The sequence below is a fragment of the Eumetopias jubatus genome, unplaced genomic scaffold (assembly GCF_037043125.1).
Source record: "Eumetopias jubatus isolate StellerSeaLion01/CBP00866 unplaced genomic scaffold, mEumJub1_p1.0 scaffold_12, whole genome shotgun sequence".
NCBI lineage: Eukaryota > Metazoa > Chordata > Mammalia > Carnivora > Otariidae > Eumetopias > Eumetopias jubatus.
Genome location: NW_028274818.1, coordinates 46,828,080 through 46,846,347, shown reverse-complemented (window position 1 = coordinate 46,846,347; position 18,268 = coordinate 46,828,080). Strand labels below are relative to the sequence as shown.

General features: G+C 34.4%; 1 protein-coding gene across 3 annotated transcripts in view; it reads right to left on the bottom strand.

Annotated features, from left to right (window-relative positions):
- Positions 1 to 9,859: 9,859 nt before the first annotated feature.
- Positions 9,860 to 18,268, bottom strand: part of ODR4 (odr-4 GPCR localization factor homolog) — a 37,823-nt gene continuing 29,414 nt past the window's right edge. For all 3 annotated transcript variants that reach the window (XM_088016870.1, XM_088016871.1, XM_088016872.1), the window contains 2 exons: positions 13,839 to 13,949; positions 9,860 to 12,451 (listed from right to left, as the gene is read on the bottom strand). In XM_088016870.1, coding sequence (XP_087872996.1) covers positions 12,384 to 12,451; positions 13,839 to 13,949 — 179 coding nt within the window. In that variant the 3' untranslated portion in view covers positions 9,860 to 12,383. The remainder of the gene's footprint in view (positions 12,452 to 13,838; positions 13,950 to 18,268) is intronic.

Sequence of the window (18,268 nt, the reverse complement as noted above, 5' to 3'; positions counted from 1 at the left end):
TAGACTTTTAAAAAACCCAGGTACTTGTTGTTCAGAATGGATACATTTAAAGTGTAAGGACACAGAAAAGTTAGAAGTAAAATGATAGACATATACAGATAACTGAGGTTAAAAAGATATGAAACATTATGAACAATTAATGCCAACCAATGTGAAAACGCACAAAATGTGAAATTTTCTAGAAAAATATAACTTACCAGAATTGACTTAAGAAAAACAGAAGTCTGGGGTGCCTGGGTGGCTCAGTTGGTTGAGCGACGGCCTTCGGCTCAGGTCATGATCCTAGAGTCCCAGGATTGAGTCCCGCATTGGGCTCCCTGCTCGGCGGGGAGTCTGCTTCTCCCTCTGACCCTCTTCCCTCTCGTGCTCTCTCTCTTTCATTCTCTCTCTCTCAGATAAATAAATAAAATCTTTAAAAAAAAAAAAAGAAAAACAGAAGTCTGAATAATCCTGCAGAAGCAAAGAAACCAGAGAAGTAGTTACAAAATATTAGCCAGATCCAGATGTATTTATAAGTTAACCCTATCAAACTGACAAGAAACAGATCATTTTATATAGGCTTTTCTAGACAGCAGAAACAGAGAGAATAATCATCAACTGATTTTATTAAACTAAGGTAATCTTGATAGTGTAATCTTCCAAAATTAGAAAAACAATAAATGAGAAAGGGAAGTCATAAGCTAATGTCACTTATTCATTTGGATGCAAAAATTCTAAATAAGGCATTAGCAAATTGAATCCAACAGTGTATGTAAAAGATAAAATATGACCAAGTTGTATTTATCCCTGGGATGTCAGGCTGAATGTTTAAAGTTCATAACTGTAGACTATGCTCCTATCCTGGCCTTGCTGTCTTTAGTTGCTCACATCACTGTCTGGGCTGCTTCCCACCTCTGAGCCATATAGGTGCAGCTACCAAAATTTGTTGCAGCAGCAATAACTACTCACTTAGTCTGAGTGAGTCCTCTCATCAATGGACCCAGAATCCAACCTCCTCAAAATCACTGAGATTAAATCTTAAAGGATACTTAACCGTACATTCATTACAAGCAACATCTAAAGGGGGAGCGCCCCACACCTCTGCCGCCTCACTAGTACCTGCCCACTCCCAACTTGCCATTGTCATAATACTCTACTGCACCCACTTCCCTTCCCATTCCTCTCTAAAAGCAACATACTTCCCTTTACTTCTTCCCAGACGTTCTTTCCATATCTTCCATAACTAAAAACCTCATTCTTTAAAGAAGACATACCTTCCCTTTATCACTTTCAAGTGATTATTCTTTCAAAAATCCAAATATCATTCTCAACACTCTCCTTTACTCCAGATCATTATGACTAGTTGCTTCTGTAAAAAATCAGGTATTTTTAAAGCCCCATGCTATCACTTTTCCTCCACTCTTATAAATGTCAACTGACCTAATCATTCTCCCTCATTTATCAAAAATTAGATATTCTACTCACACAGCCTTCCTTTATGCTTCAAATTTTATCATGTTGGGTGTTATCATTATTTTAGCAGACCATCCTCCCATAATCTGGACTCTCTTTTCATTGACTTCCTCTTCTCTTGACCTTCAATAATACTTCACCTCAGCCACTCATGTCATTTGCTATCATCTATGTGTTATTTCTTCCCAGATCACTATTCCAGGCATTCTTACTTACGATCACAATCATGTCTCCTTATTTACTTGTAAACTACTGTAAAAATTTGGGTCTTTGATTTCTTCTAGATCTCTACTCCATTGGTCTTTTTACATTACATTTCCAAATCATCAAAGCATTCTCTCTCTCTTTCCATTACATTTCTAACTCATTAAAGCATTCTCGTTCTCTCCCCACCCCAACTCCCCATTTCCATCTCTTCACTTTTATATTCAGCTTAGATTTCATGGTTCATAATTTAAATAATATTTTTAAATAATATTCTTGCCAATCCTAAATTTTCTAGTCCTTCTTTGGTTTCAACTTATCTTTTAGACAAGACCTACAATTCGCTTTTTTTTTTTTTAAATCTGAGAGAGTACTGAGGGAAAATCACACAATTTCATTCATTTATTATTACTAATCTCAAATGAGGCTGTACTGGTAACACTGCCTGGTAATCCCACTGTTTCTTTGGTCAACTCACTCTCCCACTCTTGACAACAATTCTTTGAAATCTTTATTCTCTTTCTTTCCTCTCAGCAGATGACCTTTCCAACTTCATAGAAATATGAAGGCATCAAATAAGATCATCTTCAACTTTCCACTACCAAACCTATAAGCTCATATGCACTTGCACCAATTTTCTTCATTTTCTGAGCTATTATATTAATGTTCCTTCTCTCAAGGCTAATAGCTACCTATGCTTTAGAGACTATCCTCAGGAATCTTAACCTTGTTTTCTTCCTTCTGTACAATCATCCTCTTGCTTCTACATACTCAATCACTTCCTTTCATTAATATCTTCCCCCATAATTTGTATATGCCCCACTAACTACTAGGTTTAGCATGTCACTTTCCTGAACCTCACCTCAGTCTCTGAATTGTTAAAATGAAAATATTGTTTAAATTGTAAAACACTATATGAGAGTTAATTTATTTATTTTTATTTTTTTTAAAGATTTTATTTATTTATTTGAGAGAGAGAGAGAGAATGAGAGATAGAGTGCACGAGAGGGAAGAGGGTCAGAGGGAGAAGCAGACTCCCCGCTGAGCAGGGAGTGGGATGTGGGACTCGATCCCGGGACTCCAGGATCATGACCTGAGCCGAAGGCAGTCACCCAACCAACTGAGCCACCCAGGCGCCCTATGAGAGTTAATTTAATGTTACAATTTATTCCAACCTAAAGGTCAAAGGGATTAAGTGACTTCCCAAGGTGTTGTTTCTTAATTAGAAGATCTAGGCATACAAGTCAACTCTCCATAATCATTAGCTATTATTTCAGTTATAATTTAGAATTAAAATTTAGAAAATGTTTTCAATAGTGCTAACTTGAAAGCATAGGATTATTATTTTTTAAATGTTGTTATTTTTGTTTAGATATAAATATTGCAGTCCAGTGTCTTAGCTTACTGACATTCAGAATTTTAATCACGGGGCCAGGCATTTGATGTATCTACAACTAAATTGGATTTCACTAAAATAGAACCTAAGAGCTGATTAAACTACCTTCATCCATTCCATTAAGTTCCTCTTCACAATTCTATAATAAACAAAGGGTCTCCTTAACAAACTGAACAAATTGAGTGAAAGATCTTTTCTTTAAAGAACAATGCTTTTTCTACAGGGCTCTTCAGGATCAGAATTTCATAAATTCCACAGAACGGCATAAAGTCTAGCTTCATTTGATGGTGCTAAGTATGTAAAATATTTACAGAATATTTTTACAAAGATGAAAAAAGAAGGAATAATCTATTTCTGATATTGAGACAGGTAATAGTTACTTACTCAAATGTCTATTCTTCCTATGTGTCATTGGATACAATAAATAATAATGTGCACTTCATTTATATCCACCAAATTTGGGTCCATTAAACAAATCTCTAACCTGTTTACACACAAGAGTGTTGTAAAAATCCACTGAGATAATGTATGTGAAAACACATTAGAAAAGGCAAAAGCAGAGACAAACAAGTATCATTTCTAACTCTGCTTTTATCACTTGTCCTTAACCAATAAATCAAAACCTATTAAAGTATTAATTTAACTTTCAATAGGTTATGAAGTATATGAGAACTCACTGACTACCTTTAGTTACTATTCATTAACATACTTCATATTTCCAATATAATTATTAGGTTAAAGTCAGAAATCAAGAATAATTTACTAGATATTTATTGTACATTGGCTAGTTTATACTTAGGCAAATATCTAAGGTAAAAGCCAAAAAACAAATATGCATTGTAATAGAGCTTGATTGTTCCCAACTATTTGGGTAAGATGGTTTTGAGCCTATTGATCTTGGAAAATTATAGGAGTAGGTAAAAGGGAAAGACATTTATTTACCCACAAAAATGTCAAAACAGAAAAGAGGGAGACAGGGGTGCTATTGGAAAGGCAGATTGTGGTAAGATAATATATGAATCACATTTTTAGAGTAATAATAGTTAACTATCTCCCTAGGGAACTTCTTTAATTCTCTCCTTTCTCATGTATTTAAGATTTGACATATACTAAAGAATATATGTGTAATAAGTCTCCTGTGGTGAATGCCATTAATTCTTTCCCTCCCTGTATGCATATGCCATTGAGAGGTGAGCCTCTTTTCCTTCTCCTATAGGATCTACTCTAGGCCTGTTTGCTTTGACCAATAGAATACAGAGGAATGACATTCTGGGATTTCTGAGCCCAGTCCTTTAAGGAGTAACAATTTCCCACTTCCTTCCTTTTTGAACACTGATTCTTGGGGCTCTTCCTTTTTGAATTCAACCACCATGCTTTGAGAAGCCGAAGTCCTATGGAGAGGTTATATGGAGAAGCAGCAGATAAATTGCCAACCATGTGGATGAACTATCTTGGATGTCACAGCCCTTAGGTAATTGAAGCCCCAGCCAACATCAGCTTTCAGCTGATCCCAGTCTATCCACAGAATCATAAATAAATAAATGATTAATAAATGATTAATGGAACCATTAATAAAATGGTTAATGCCAATATGTTTTGAGATTGTTATGAACAGATAACCAAAATAGAAACTGGTACATAGAAATAAGAGTAGTACTGGGCCAAAATCAAAACATGTAGCCTTAACTTTGGAACTGAGAAGGAGATGAAGGCTTTAGGGACTTCAGGAAACAGGGGTGGCTAGAACAATGAGGAAATCGTTATTGAAAGGCAACCCTTGTTATGAAAGACACTTTCACCTTGCATTAATGTGAAAGGTAGAACTAATGAACTCATGGAAATCACTAAGGGGAAGAAGTAACTGAATAAACCTGTGTATCTGGCCAAGGATATTTCCAGGCAGAATACTGAAAATGCCAAGTGACTTTTAGCTGGCAATGATCAAATACAGAAAAAGAGAGATGAACTAAAAAGGAAACTGTTCAGTTTTGGAGGAAATGCTGTGAGAAATATGAAGGCCTTGAACACCTTTTTCCAGCCAACAAGAAATTCTCAAGGAGGAAATGACCTCTGGGCAATGGTCAACTCCAGAGAACGGCAAGTAAAACATATAACATCAGGGTAAGTTATGATCAAGTTCCAGCTGTAATAATAACCTTTAAGACTTCGGAAATATTTAAGCCCGTGCCTCATAGATCTCTCAGCTGACAAAAAAGACTTCTAAGAATCTTATCAGCATGTATGATAGTCCATCCACTCAGCAAGGCAATTAGTACCTAAGATTCTTAAGGATGTGGTCCTTCAGCACCCTGACATTTAGCTCAAAGTAGAGGGAGAGGCCGGTCTCAGATTTGTGGGTGTGTCTTTTATTGAATGGAGTGGATTATAATTTGATTCATAGAAAATATGCAATATTTTTATTATTTATTTATTTATTTATTTATTTATTAAGATTTTATTTATTTGACAGAGAGAAACAGCGAGAGAAGGAACACAAGGGGGAGTGAGAGGGAGAAGCAGGCTTCCCGACGAGCAGGGAGCCTGATACAGGGCTCTATCCCAGGACCCTGGGATCATGACCTGAGCCGAAGGCAGACGTTTAACAACTGAGCCACCCAAGTGCCCCCAAAATATGCAGTATTTTTAAAGGAATTACATAAGTTTGGTCTAAAAGGAAGAGACAGTTCAAAAATAAAAAAAGGCTCCTGGACCTTCAACCTTCGAAAATTAGGAAGCAAGCGGAGAAAGCTATTCAACTTGAAACAAGCCATTCTCATGGAAAAGAACAACTCAGAGTTGAGTCAAAATCTCATAGGGAAGGTCCAAGGGCTAAGAATTAGGCCCTAATTATCATAAACTCCCTGCTCCCAGAATCATGATGCATGAGAGACACGTGCCCAGTTGGAATTGCTGTGGACCATTTCCTGTTTTGCATTTCCCATTTTCCCTTTTCAAACAAGAAATCTATTGCCTGTCTTGCCATTGTATTCTAGATGAGTATGGGGAAGAAAACTTGTTTCTTTAGTTCACGCATCTTCATATTTAGAACTGCAGTAAAGGTGGCTCATATATACCTGAAACTGATTTAAATGATGAGATTATGGGCCTTGAACCTGAATCTGATGACATATTTAGATGCAACTTTAAGGTGTCTCTTGAGGTGGTGAATGCATTTTCCACACGTCAAAAACATGAATTGCTATTTGCAGAGGGTATAATGATAATCTCCAAAGATGGTTGCCATCAAGCCCTTTCCTTCTCATATATGCATACCCATTGAGAGGTAAAGGCTTTTTTCCCCTTCATCTTTAATCTAGGCTGGTCCTATAGATTACTTTGACCAATACAATGTAGTGATGTTCTGAGATTTCTAAGCCAGGGCCTCAAGAGGACTCAAAGTTCCTATTTCTCTCTTCTTGGAATGCTCACACTTGGGATGTTACTTCTTGAATCCCCATTATCATGACAGGAAGAAGCCCAGCCACCCTGATGGAAGAACCCCAAGCCACATGGAGAGGCCACATAGAGGAGAATTGAGGTGTGATAGCCAGGTTCCCAGCTGACAGCATCCACTGCCAACCTTGTGAATGAGCTATTTTGGAGGTTTCAAACCCAGTCAAGCTCTTAGAAAATTGTAGCTGTAGCCAACACCATGTGGAGAACAAGACAACTGATTCCTGTCAATTCAGAATTGTGGGGGGAAAAAATTAAATGGTTGCCTTTTTTTTTTTAAGATTTTACTTATTTATTTTGAGACGGAGAGCACGTGAGAGACAGACAGCACGAGTAGAGGGTAGGGGAGAAGTAGACTCCCAGCTGAGCAGGGAGCCCAATGCGGGACTCGATCCCAGTACCCTGGGATCATGACCTGAGCTGAAGGCAGACGCTTAACTGACTGAGCCACCCAGACACCCTAAATGTTGTTGTTTTAAGTCAATTAAGTTTGGGGTGGTTTGTTAGTAGTAGACAACCAAAATAATATATATGTTGATACCATTAAGTAAATAAAATGAAGATCAAGTAACCCATTTCAACTTAAGAACTAAAACATCCCTAATAATGTTTCATCTATTCATTTGTTCCTTCTTGCCTTCCTGCTCTGCCATCAGTCCCACCAGAAATGGTAATACCATTCTGAATTTGGGTATCACTCCTTCACATTAAAAGTTTTATCATAAATGTGTTCCCGTGTAATATAGTTTAGATGTGCTTGTTTTTAAACTTACTATCAAACTGCATGTGAGCTTCTGAGACTTGCTTTCTCAGGTCATTCTCCCTATTAAATAAAAGTACAAAACCCGCAATTTGTCATTCTCTTGACAATGAACATTTGGGTGGTTACAAACAGGGCTGCTTTGAACATTCTCATAGATGTGCTCTTGGGCACCTATAGAAAAATTTCTCTAAGGTATGTATGTAGAAGCAGAATGGTCAGGTATTAATGTAAATGGTTAACTTCACAAGATAATGCCAAATTGCTTTCTATGGCAAACTGTGTATCAATTTACAACCCCACCTGTAAATGTCTTCTCGATGCACATCTTAATTGATAGTCATATTTCTTAATTTTTCGATCTATTGGATGTAAAATGATATTCACTGTGGTCTTAGTTGATCATTTATGAGATTAAACATCTTTTTGTATGCTCAGTCACTTTCTCTTAAAATACCTGATTTGTCTTTCGCTTATTTCTACAGTACAACGATGAATAGAAGTGGTGATAAAATATGCATCCTTATTGAGTTTCTGATTTTTAATGTATATATACAACTTAGTCATGCTGCATTATCCTTTTTTATATAATGTTGAATTTAGCTTATCAATAGTGTTTTTGGTTTTCACATCTGTTAATATGTGTGATGAGTCTTTAACTTACTCAATGTGTCTGATTCTAGTATCAGAAGTTATACTGGCTTCATTAGAGCTGACAATGACCTAATCCTTGGGAGAGTTTATATGAAATGTTGAAAAAAGTATGGTCCTTGAAAGAGAAACATCTGTAGATGTGGACTAGATGTTCTGTCAAAAAAAATTATCTACTATTCAACACTATTGAATAAGTCTATGTAGCTTGTCTATTTCTTCTCTGGACCATTTAAGGAAATTGCATTTTTCTAGACCTTGATCTATTTTGTCTAAGTTTTCAAATATATTAAGATGCTCACTATTTTCATCTCTGCTATATCTGTGGGTTAGGACTCCTTTTCAATCTTTATTTCATCTACTTATGCCCTGTTTTCTTGTTTAATTATGCCAATTTTATTGTTGTCATGAAAACCACTTTGACATTGTGACTTTTTTTCTAATTCATTGATTTCTTCCCTCGCCTGTATCTCCTTGCTTCAATATTGTTTGTTCTGTTGCTCTTAAGTTATATACTTAGGCTTTTTAATTTATGCATTTAATTTCCTTTAGTACTGTTTCTGCTGCATCACCCAATTTTTCCAAATGTGATACTTATAATTAGGTTCTAAGTATTTGTTTTCTTCTTTCATCTACAAGTTTTAAAACTTGTAAATGTATGATTTTAAAAATTTTAACCTTTATTACTAAACTCTTATTTCTGATTATACATTTAACACTGATTTTTAAAACTTTATTGTGATTTATTTCATACCTAGTACATGGTCAGTTTTTGCTAATATAAAATGCTTAAGAATATTCTAATTGCTGATTATTTTAAATTTGTCAATTGAAATCAATGTTAATTGCATTATCCAAATCTGTGTTTTCATTCATTGTTTGGCTTGGTCTATTTATCAATAACTGAGAGCTGTTGAAATCTCTATGTTGGGGGCACCTGGGTGGCTCAGTTGTTAAGCGTCTGCCTTCGGCTCAGGTCCTGATCCCAGGGTCCTGGGATCGAGCCCCACATCGGGCTCCCTGCTCCGCGGGAAGCCTGCTTCTCCCTCTCCCACTCCCCCTGCTTGTGTTCCTTCTTTCGCTGTGTCTCCGTCAAATAAATAAATAAAATCTTAAAAAAAAAAAAAAGAAATCTCTATGTTGTTCAGTTTTTTGGTTTAGTCCTACACATTTCGAGGCCATCTAATGAAGTATGTACATATTTAAAATTGTTACATATTTCTAGTGAATTGATCCTTTTATCATTATTAGTGGCCTTCTCCATTTAATACTACTACCATAAAACTAATTTTGATTTAGTATCACTAAAGCTACACAAATTTTATTTCCCTCTGCGTTTTCATCTTTTAAAAAAATCCAGCCTATATATAGCTGGATTTTAAAAAACCTAATCAATCTGTTGTTGAACTGGGTTTAGTTTATTCATGTCTATTTTAATTAGTATTACTTCACTTATTATTATCTTACTAATTTTGTTCCTCCCCCACCCCTAATTTGTTCCTTTTGGGCTAAGTCATTGTCTTCCTGTTTCACTATTTTAAACTTTTTTTTTAAGATTATTTATTTATTTATTTATTTAAGAGAGAGAGAATGAGATAGAGAGCACGAGAGGGAAGAGGGTCAGAGGGAGAAGCAGACTCCCTGCCAAGCAGGGAGCCCGATGTGGGACTCGATCCTGGGACTCCAGGATCATGACCTGAGCCTAAGGCAATTGCTTAACCAATTGAGCCTCCCAGGCGCCCACTATTTTAAACTTCTTTTCCTTTGCAATGATTCATTCTATATCTATTATTTTAGCAGTATCTTAACCCACTTTCTGAATAATGAAAGCACCTCAGAACACTTTAATTCTAATCACCCTCCTCCCATCTTAAATATCATTCAGTTTTTTAATTATATCCTATTTTAGAAGTCCACATTCATGTTGCACAGAATGTTTATTTAGTTTTACAATTGTTTACAATTTTACTTCTTATAAACACTTCTTCAATTACGACTGTTTTATATTAGCAACACTTTTGATTTACATGTTTATCATTATATTTGCTCACCAGATCTTCAATTTCAGATCATCCTTGTGGAAACGTTTTCCTTCTGAAGATCAACCTTTGGCAGTTTCTTTATTGAAGTGCCGTTGATGGTAAAAATCTGTTTTTCATCTGAACATTTCAGTTTTGCTTGGCACAAATTCTAAGTTGATAATAGTTTTTCTCAGAATTTTGAAGGCATTATTCCACCATCTTTTGGGTACATTGTTGCTATTGAGAAGCCTACTAAGTATGTTAGTATGTATGTTGCCTTCATTGATCTTTTTGTTCTTTTGAATGCTTTTAAAATCTTGTGTTTGGTATCTTGTAGTTACACTACTTTGGGTTTAGGCATGGATTTGATCCATGTATGCTTGGGATATATTGTGCTGTGCTTCCTCAAATTATGAATTCATGTTTCTCCAACAACAAAAAAAGAAAATAGTTATCTTCAAATACTGTACTCCTCCACCCTCTCTATTCCTCCCTCCTAATACTTCTAGTCTTTGTAACCATCTTCCCTTCATATCTCTATACTTTTCTTTAATATTTGTATTTTCTAGCTCCTTGTTTCTCTTCGCTGCGCACTGGGTAATTCCTTTAGATCTCACTTCCACTTTACTGTCTCTTCAGTTGAGTCTAATATGATATTCAACATGTCTGAGGTTTTTTTTTTAATTTCAAGTAACATATTTTTCATTTTTAGCATTGTTTTCTTTTTTAGATCTGCTTGCGGTTCCATCTTTCATAGATGTCAGTGATGAGACCATGGAGAATTGAATCCAAAGTTTCTTATTTCTATAGTTTTTTCTCATGCTAGCTAGTTTCAGTTTGCACCTGGTAATCTCTAGTCATATTTTTTTTATCTTAATCTATGGAAATCTTGAGCCTGTATCTTGCTTCTGCCAGGAGTTACAGGATACTACAAACTAAGTAGCCACTTCAACTGTCCTGGCTAGGACAACATCTCAGATTCAGATTCATCTCCTTGTTTCTAGTCCAAGGCAAACTGTATATGGCTATGTTGCACTTGGTATTTGCTATCTGTGCAACCACTGCCCACTTGCACGCTTAATACAGTATTCGCAATTCCCAACTCAAAATGTGTTCATCTGTGGGCAAGTAAAAATAGAGGTATGATTCACAGAAACTTCCCCTACTTTCTTTGAGCCGATTAATGCATTCAAAAATAGATTTTATTCAGGATTTAGTTGTTTTGCAGTACCCAGTCTAACGTACTGTTAGAAGTAAAAGTCTTACTAAATATATTAAAGCAGGTATAATATACTAACCCAAGAAAGCACATGATTTATGGCAATCCTTAATAATTCAAACCTTTCTGGAAAGGTTTCCTACCCCTTGACCAGAACTTGGTCAGTATTTTGGAACTGAGTATACATTAGAAAGGTCCTAATCTCAGGAAACAAACTGAGGGTTGCTGGAGTGGTGGGGGGGTGGGAGAAATGGGGTGGCTGGGTGATAGGACACTGGGGAGGGTATGTGTTATGGTGAGTGCTGTGAATTGTGTAAGACTGATGAGTCACAGATCTGTACCTCTGAAACAAATAATACATTATATGTAAAAAAAAAGATGGTAGGAAGGGAAAAATGAAGGGGGGGATTTGGAGGGGGAGACGAACCATGAGACACCTATGGACTCTGAGAAACAAATTGAGGGTTCTAGAGGGGAGGGGGGTGAGGGAATGGGTTAGCCTGGTGATGGGTATTAAAGAGGGCACATATTGAATGGAGCACTGGGTGTTATACGCAAACAATGAATCATGGAACATTACAACAAAAACTAATGATGTAATGTACTGTGATTAACATAAAATAATAAAATAAAATTTAAAAAAATGCAGAGCATTTTTCCTTCTAATGTTTTAAAAGAGACATTTCTTTTTACATGCTGTTAATTGCTGTGGTAGAACTATTAATTGCAGGTTATTTTTTTTCTATCAATAGAATAAAACTTCTTGTTGTGCCATCAAAAATATAAAGAAAGGTCCTAGAGTATGAACTTACCCAACAGACTGTTGCCCCACCTTGTAGAAATTTCTCCAGTTATTCTATTACTAAGATATTGTCAACTCTGACTATTCAAATTTTCAATATCCTGATCAATATGTGATCCAGATCAACAGGACTAAAATCTATGAAAATAAACCATCATTTTGAACATTTTTAAAAATAGATAATAAGGATTTGTTACATGCAACTTCCATCTACATACACAACTTTATTTTTGGAAGCCTGAGCCATCTATAACATAAGCAAGGCTAAACAAGGCAGCCGGTGATTTCATTTTAGTCAGAAACATAATAGGCATAATGGCAGCAGAGATGGCTGCTCTGGTCTTAAATGCAGATGGACTGTTTGCGTCTTTTATTCATAATGGTTGCTCAGTGTTCTCTGGAAGATCAGGAAGCTGTGTCTCACCCTAATCACTGAAGTAATGAAAGGAGATACCCGCAGCAAGGACTGCAACCGCAACTGCTGCAATCACACCTACAAGTAAAATAAACACAAAACAAATGGAAATGGAATGAGTGAAAGAAAGGCTTAACTGGTCCTAGGCTCTGAAATGTAGGCAACGACAAGATGCACCTGCACAAACATATATGCTTACACACACATGTATATGTATTAAAAGCCAGCCAAGTCTTAGGAGGAAAACACAGCAATAAGTTGAATAGATGGCAAAGGCTGGACTGGTAATTGTGTACTTCACCACTTAGCAAAACCTTCAAAAAAAAAACAAAACAGTGTCTCTCTTACACACATGTGCACTCACACACATTTGAGAGAAAAACTCACATATACTTTAAAAAAGTTTCTATAAATATGCACACTGACATTCCAGCCATCTTATGGTACCTAGCTTAAACCAAAAGACAGCTCCAATGGGCAGTGGGTCTCAAACATGACAAGGCAAAGTCATCTGTGTAACTATTCAAACTAAAAAACTCAAGATTCTACCATTATAAAATCTAAGAATTAGTAAGTTTGTCTTGGCAACTTTTAGTTTTACTTATTTTTTCCTGATAACTGTAAGTTAACCAAAACAAAACCGACCAGAGCAGTCTAGACACAGAAACACACATACACACACACTTCGGTACAAAGAATTTAGGTAATTATCTAATGAGTAAGTGCCTAGAAAAATCTTCTGGCTTCTAACAGTCAAAAGTCTTAATGCTTATAAAGCATTTTTCAAATCGGCATTCCACTTAACAACAGTCTACATGGTCTTTAATCAATACGTCTGAACAATGTTGAAGTGAATGCCACTCTTCTTGGAGCCTTTAAAATTCTAAAGTTCATTACGAATTTCCAGACTTGAATTTGACTTTTTTCATAGAACAGGTATCAAAATCTTCTACAATAGCAGTTTTTCAAAGAACACCAGTCTGAAAAGCATTGGCCCAACTATAATAACTGATTCCCGAAACTCAACAAGTTTTTCTTGTAAAAACACAGAAAGTGGGGTGCCTGGGTGGTTAAGTCATTAAGCATCCAAATCTTGATTTCAGCTGAGGTCATAATCTCAAGGTTGTGAGATCGAGCTCCACATCAGGCTCTGCACCGGGTGTGGAGCCTGCTTAAGATTTTCTCTCTCTCTGTCTGCCTCTCCCACCCCTTCTAAAAACAAAACAAACAGGCCAAAAAAATTAATAGAAAGTGTCACGTTTGAGAGCAATTGCGATAATGCATTATTTATAAATCTTTCCATCTCTTCCATCTCCAGGGTCTAGCACTTTCCATAATACTCAATAAATACAGGCTTAATCTAGCACCTCTAAGAAAGCAAAATGCAATGGAAACAATTTTAAAATAATGAGAAAACTCAAATCCAAAATACCATCTTTTCAATGTTATAAAAGAAATTATATACCTATGTTTTGCTGAATTTTCAATATTACTGTAGTTTTAATTGGTTGCTTTGGTTGTTCATCATCTGTGTTGTCCAATGAAGCTTCAGTATTCATAAAGTAACTCATACAAGCTGCAAGAGGATAATAACAATCAATCCTAAATAAAATGGGAATAATTCCCATTTTAAAATGAGTTTTAAAGAACATTATAAGGAACACATTATCAAAAAAAAAATTCAGTCTTCTATAAGTTTCTAGTTTTCTCAAGGACTATAACACCTCAGTTCTAGATTACATTAGCCTACCAACTTCATTTTTCCCCTAACTTCATCTATAGATCAAAAAGTTGAATGAATAGTACAGTTTTATTCATGTTAACACAAACAATTTTGGTTTTTCTATTAGTAAATATCAGTACTAAAAAACTTTTTTTGGGGGGCCACTAAAGTCCTTATTTCAGATAACAAATACAAATAAAAATAATGGATGAAGGATGAATTACACTTATTTGCTATAGGATTTTTTTTTACTTGAGTACGTGCATTTAAAGAGTACAAGAATTAACAAATAATACATTATACATTAATAAAAAAATTAAAGAGCATAAAAATGGTTTTTCATGATATATTACTTATACATTTAATATTGAATTGTTATATGCTAAAGTCATGCTCTAGTATGTCAAATCTTCTGCACAAGTAATTTACTTCTATAAAAAAAATTTCATTGCTCTATTTTCATTTTTAATCTATCATACAAAATCATACTGATTTGATACAAATCTGAGATAATTTTACTGAAGCAGAGTATTTTTCAAGGATGAGTAAGATGTTGTCATAACAATTTATTTATGTTTGTTTTTGGTGGGAGCTTCTGGGATTTTAATTCAAATCTCAGACACTATGTTTTTACTAGTATCTGAAATTTAAATGCAAATAACATGATTCGATAGGAAATTAGATCTTAAGCATTCCTTAAAATCAGGTAATTTTAACTTCAGATAAGCCCCAAATTAATCATGTAAGAATCTTTTTGAGCAACTGTCAACAAAAGAGAAAACAAGGTCAGTAATGAATGCATGCTAAGTTGTAAATGTGTTCAATTTCATTCCAAGCTGTTGATAGTTAGGCAGGACTATTTTGATGCTTAAAATAAAATGTTACAACTTAAACTCCTTAGTTGTCTTCTTCCACATCTCCGAATACTGAAGTAATGAGGTTTCACTATACTCAGTGATTTAGTCATAAAAACACATGTTCATTATTATTTCTCTTTCCTTTATAATTAAATTATCAATGTTTAACCAAACAACAAAAATTAATTAGTTCTGATATCAAGACAGAATTGGCAAAGATGAGTTTCACCAGATTTTAAAGGTGTGGCTTCACATTTTTAGCTGATACTGTAGATAAAGTGCATCTGAATTACTAACTTAATATCTAGTAGATGACTAATGCACCTAAGAAATTTTAAAGCCATAGTTATCCCTCACCTTAAATGAATCATTTTGACAAACAAATTGTTCTTCAACCCTTAAGTCATTTAAAAGTATGTTATTTTAAGGTATTTACCTGGCAAAATATGTATTTCAAACATAGCAACTACTTGGCAAGTATATTATAGAATAAAAATAATTAATATTTTCTAATAGTTAGAAAATAAAGCCAGATTCTTATAACAAGTTTAACACCCCTATAGTAATTGATTTCATTTTTTTTTTTTTAATATCTTATTTGACTGAGAGTGAGACAGCGAGAGGGAACACAAGCAGGGGGAGTGGGAGAGGGAGAAGCAGGCTTCCCGCTAAGCAGGGAGCCCGATGTGGGGCTCGATCCCAGGACCCTGGGATCATGACCTGAGTTGAAGGCAGATACTTAATGACTGAGCCACCCAGGTGCCCCTCAATTTTTGAACTTTAACATTTAAACTCACCTTTTATGGTTTATTATATATGAAAACTCTAATTTCAAATATATAGGAAAATTTATACATACTACAAAATATTACTTTTATACTTTAATGTTAATATTCTTTATTATAATTCAGAAAGCTCATGATTTAAATGTCTTATAATACTAGTTAATATCACCTTACAGTTATGTATCTCTTTTTGTTTAGAAAGTATTTTCCCTAATGTTTGTACTAAATTCTCTTAACACCAAGAGAATCTGGGATTCAGAGGGGGATTATTTAAAGTTACACAGATGTAAGTGGCATACCTGGACTCAGTTAAAATACTATCTTCATAAAATTATGCATCTAATATTTTTAGTAAATTAATGAATAAATATTAATAATCCATTATTTTTATTATTAATAAAACAATATATTTTTGAGTAATTAATGAATGAGTTAGGGAGTAAATGAGTAAGTGAATATAATTCTAAATGAATAGGATGTTATGAAAAATCACTTAATTTTTCTATTAAAATGTTTATGTTTTTACCCTAACCTATAATTTGGGAATATGTTATTTTGCTATTAAAAATATGCTAATTACCAAATAATTTCTTCTAATTCAACAAATATTTGAAACAACAAAACTAATATAATTCTAGACAAGTCATATTCTTGGTCACAATACATCTGATGCCAGTGTTCAATTCCTGAAAAGCCTAGGGTTACTTTTATCACATTCATCCTTCAAAATGAACTCAAATGTCACTTGCTTTCAGAAGCTTTCTCTAACCCCATAAAAGGATAACCCCTGTGCTAAATGTTCTGATAATTCTGTTCATCCTTCTATTATAGAACTAATCACCTTATTCAGAGTAATCCATTTCTCTGTATTTCCCTCTAGACTATGAACTTCTTCAGAGTCAGGACTGTATATTTGATCTCTAGAACCCTAATGCTTAAAATAGAGTAGTCAATCAATCACTCAGTTGGGATTTATATAAGTTTCAAAAACAGGGAAGAGTCCTTAAAGAACCATATTTAACATAATGAAGCAGTATCTTCAATGCATTATATTAGAAAAATATATAATCTAGAGATCATGAGTTTGATACAGCATACATTCAAGTATATACACCTAACTTTCCAGAAATTGCTGTTTTGTTTCCTTTGTGTAATATTAAACTCTTCCTATTCAGTTTATCTATCTCTATACTAGATTACCAGCATAAAAAAATATAGACAGAAAATAATTTTAAAATACAGTGTGAAATATACAACTAAGTACCAATATTAAAAGCTTATAAAAAATCAAAATCCACAAGACTAATGAACATTTATATATCATCTAAGATTAAAAAGTGGATTTTTAAATACTTCAGTACTAGCTCATACTAATATTTAACATGGTACAGTGCTAATGATAAAGCTTACCGAAGGAAAGTTCAAAAACAGGATTAAAATATATTTAGTATACATATAAATGATAAAAACAATTCATTAGCGAATAGCATTTAAATTTGATAAATAGCTAAGAAGTATATTATCTTGATGCTATAAATAAGTCTTTTAATTATTTGCAAGGATATTTCAAAGAATTCTAAGAATCATTCAAAACTAGGGAGCTTTTAATATATTTGGGATTATCCACTGAATACTATAGAGCATCAATTTATACAATAGATGTATGCTTTTAATTAAAGTGAAACATAAAGCAGTAATAATAAACAATGAAAAAATGGAAACAGTTTACTAAAATCGAAAATACTAATGTCAAAACTTGGTTACTGTATATTGTTATCGCTAACCTACAGTCAAAATATTTTCTTCTCATTGAATAACAAAATCACTGGAAACTCTAAAATTTTAATCATTAATGGTAAGTTCTTACTCTTATGACCTTACTACATGTTCTGCATAATTAACAGTGCACACATATTATATCTTCCAAATCAGGCTTTTTAAGGAAAGGAATCTCGTCTTTGATGTTTTATCTATCACACTGCCTTGAACAGAGCAAATGCTTAATAAATATCTGATAATTAGACATACTAAATGCTGTAAACTAGAATTAAAATGTCTAGTGCTACATAATGTCATATGTTTTAAATGTTCTATACCCCTTAAAATGTTCTGAATTATATCACCATAGAGCTATGACTATCATACCCTTTTTAAATGTTCATGTTCAGTTGTAAGTGCCCTACACAAACCTTAAAAACCTTGTATCTGGCTAGATGTAAACTTTACAATTTTTCAAGCATAAAATAAGTGAAAAAAAGATGTGCAATAATTTCCAAAAAATGGCCTATATAGTATATATCAGTCAGTTATTAACAAATATTTAGGAATACCTATCATGTTTGAGGCATAGAGCTCAGTACACAGAGAAACATTCTAGGTACTTACTCTCAAAAATCTGACAGTTGGGGCACCTGAGTGGCTCGGGCAGTTAAGCGTCTGCCTTCAGCTCAGGTAATGGTCACAGGGTCCTGAGATGGAGCCCTGCATTGAGCTCCCTGCTCAACAGGGAGCCTGCTTCTCCCCCCACTCC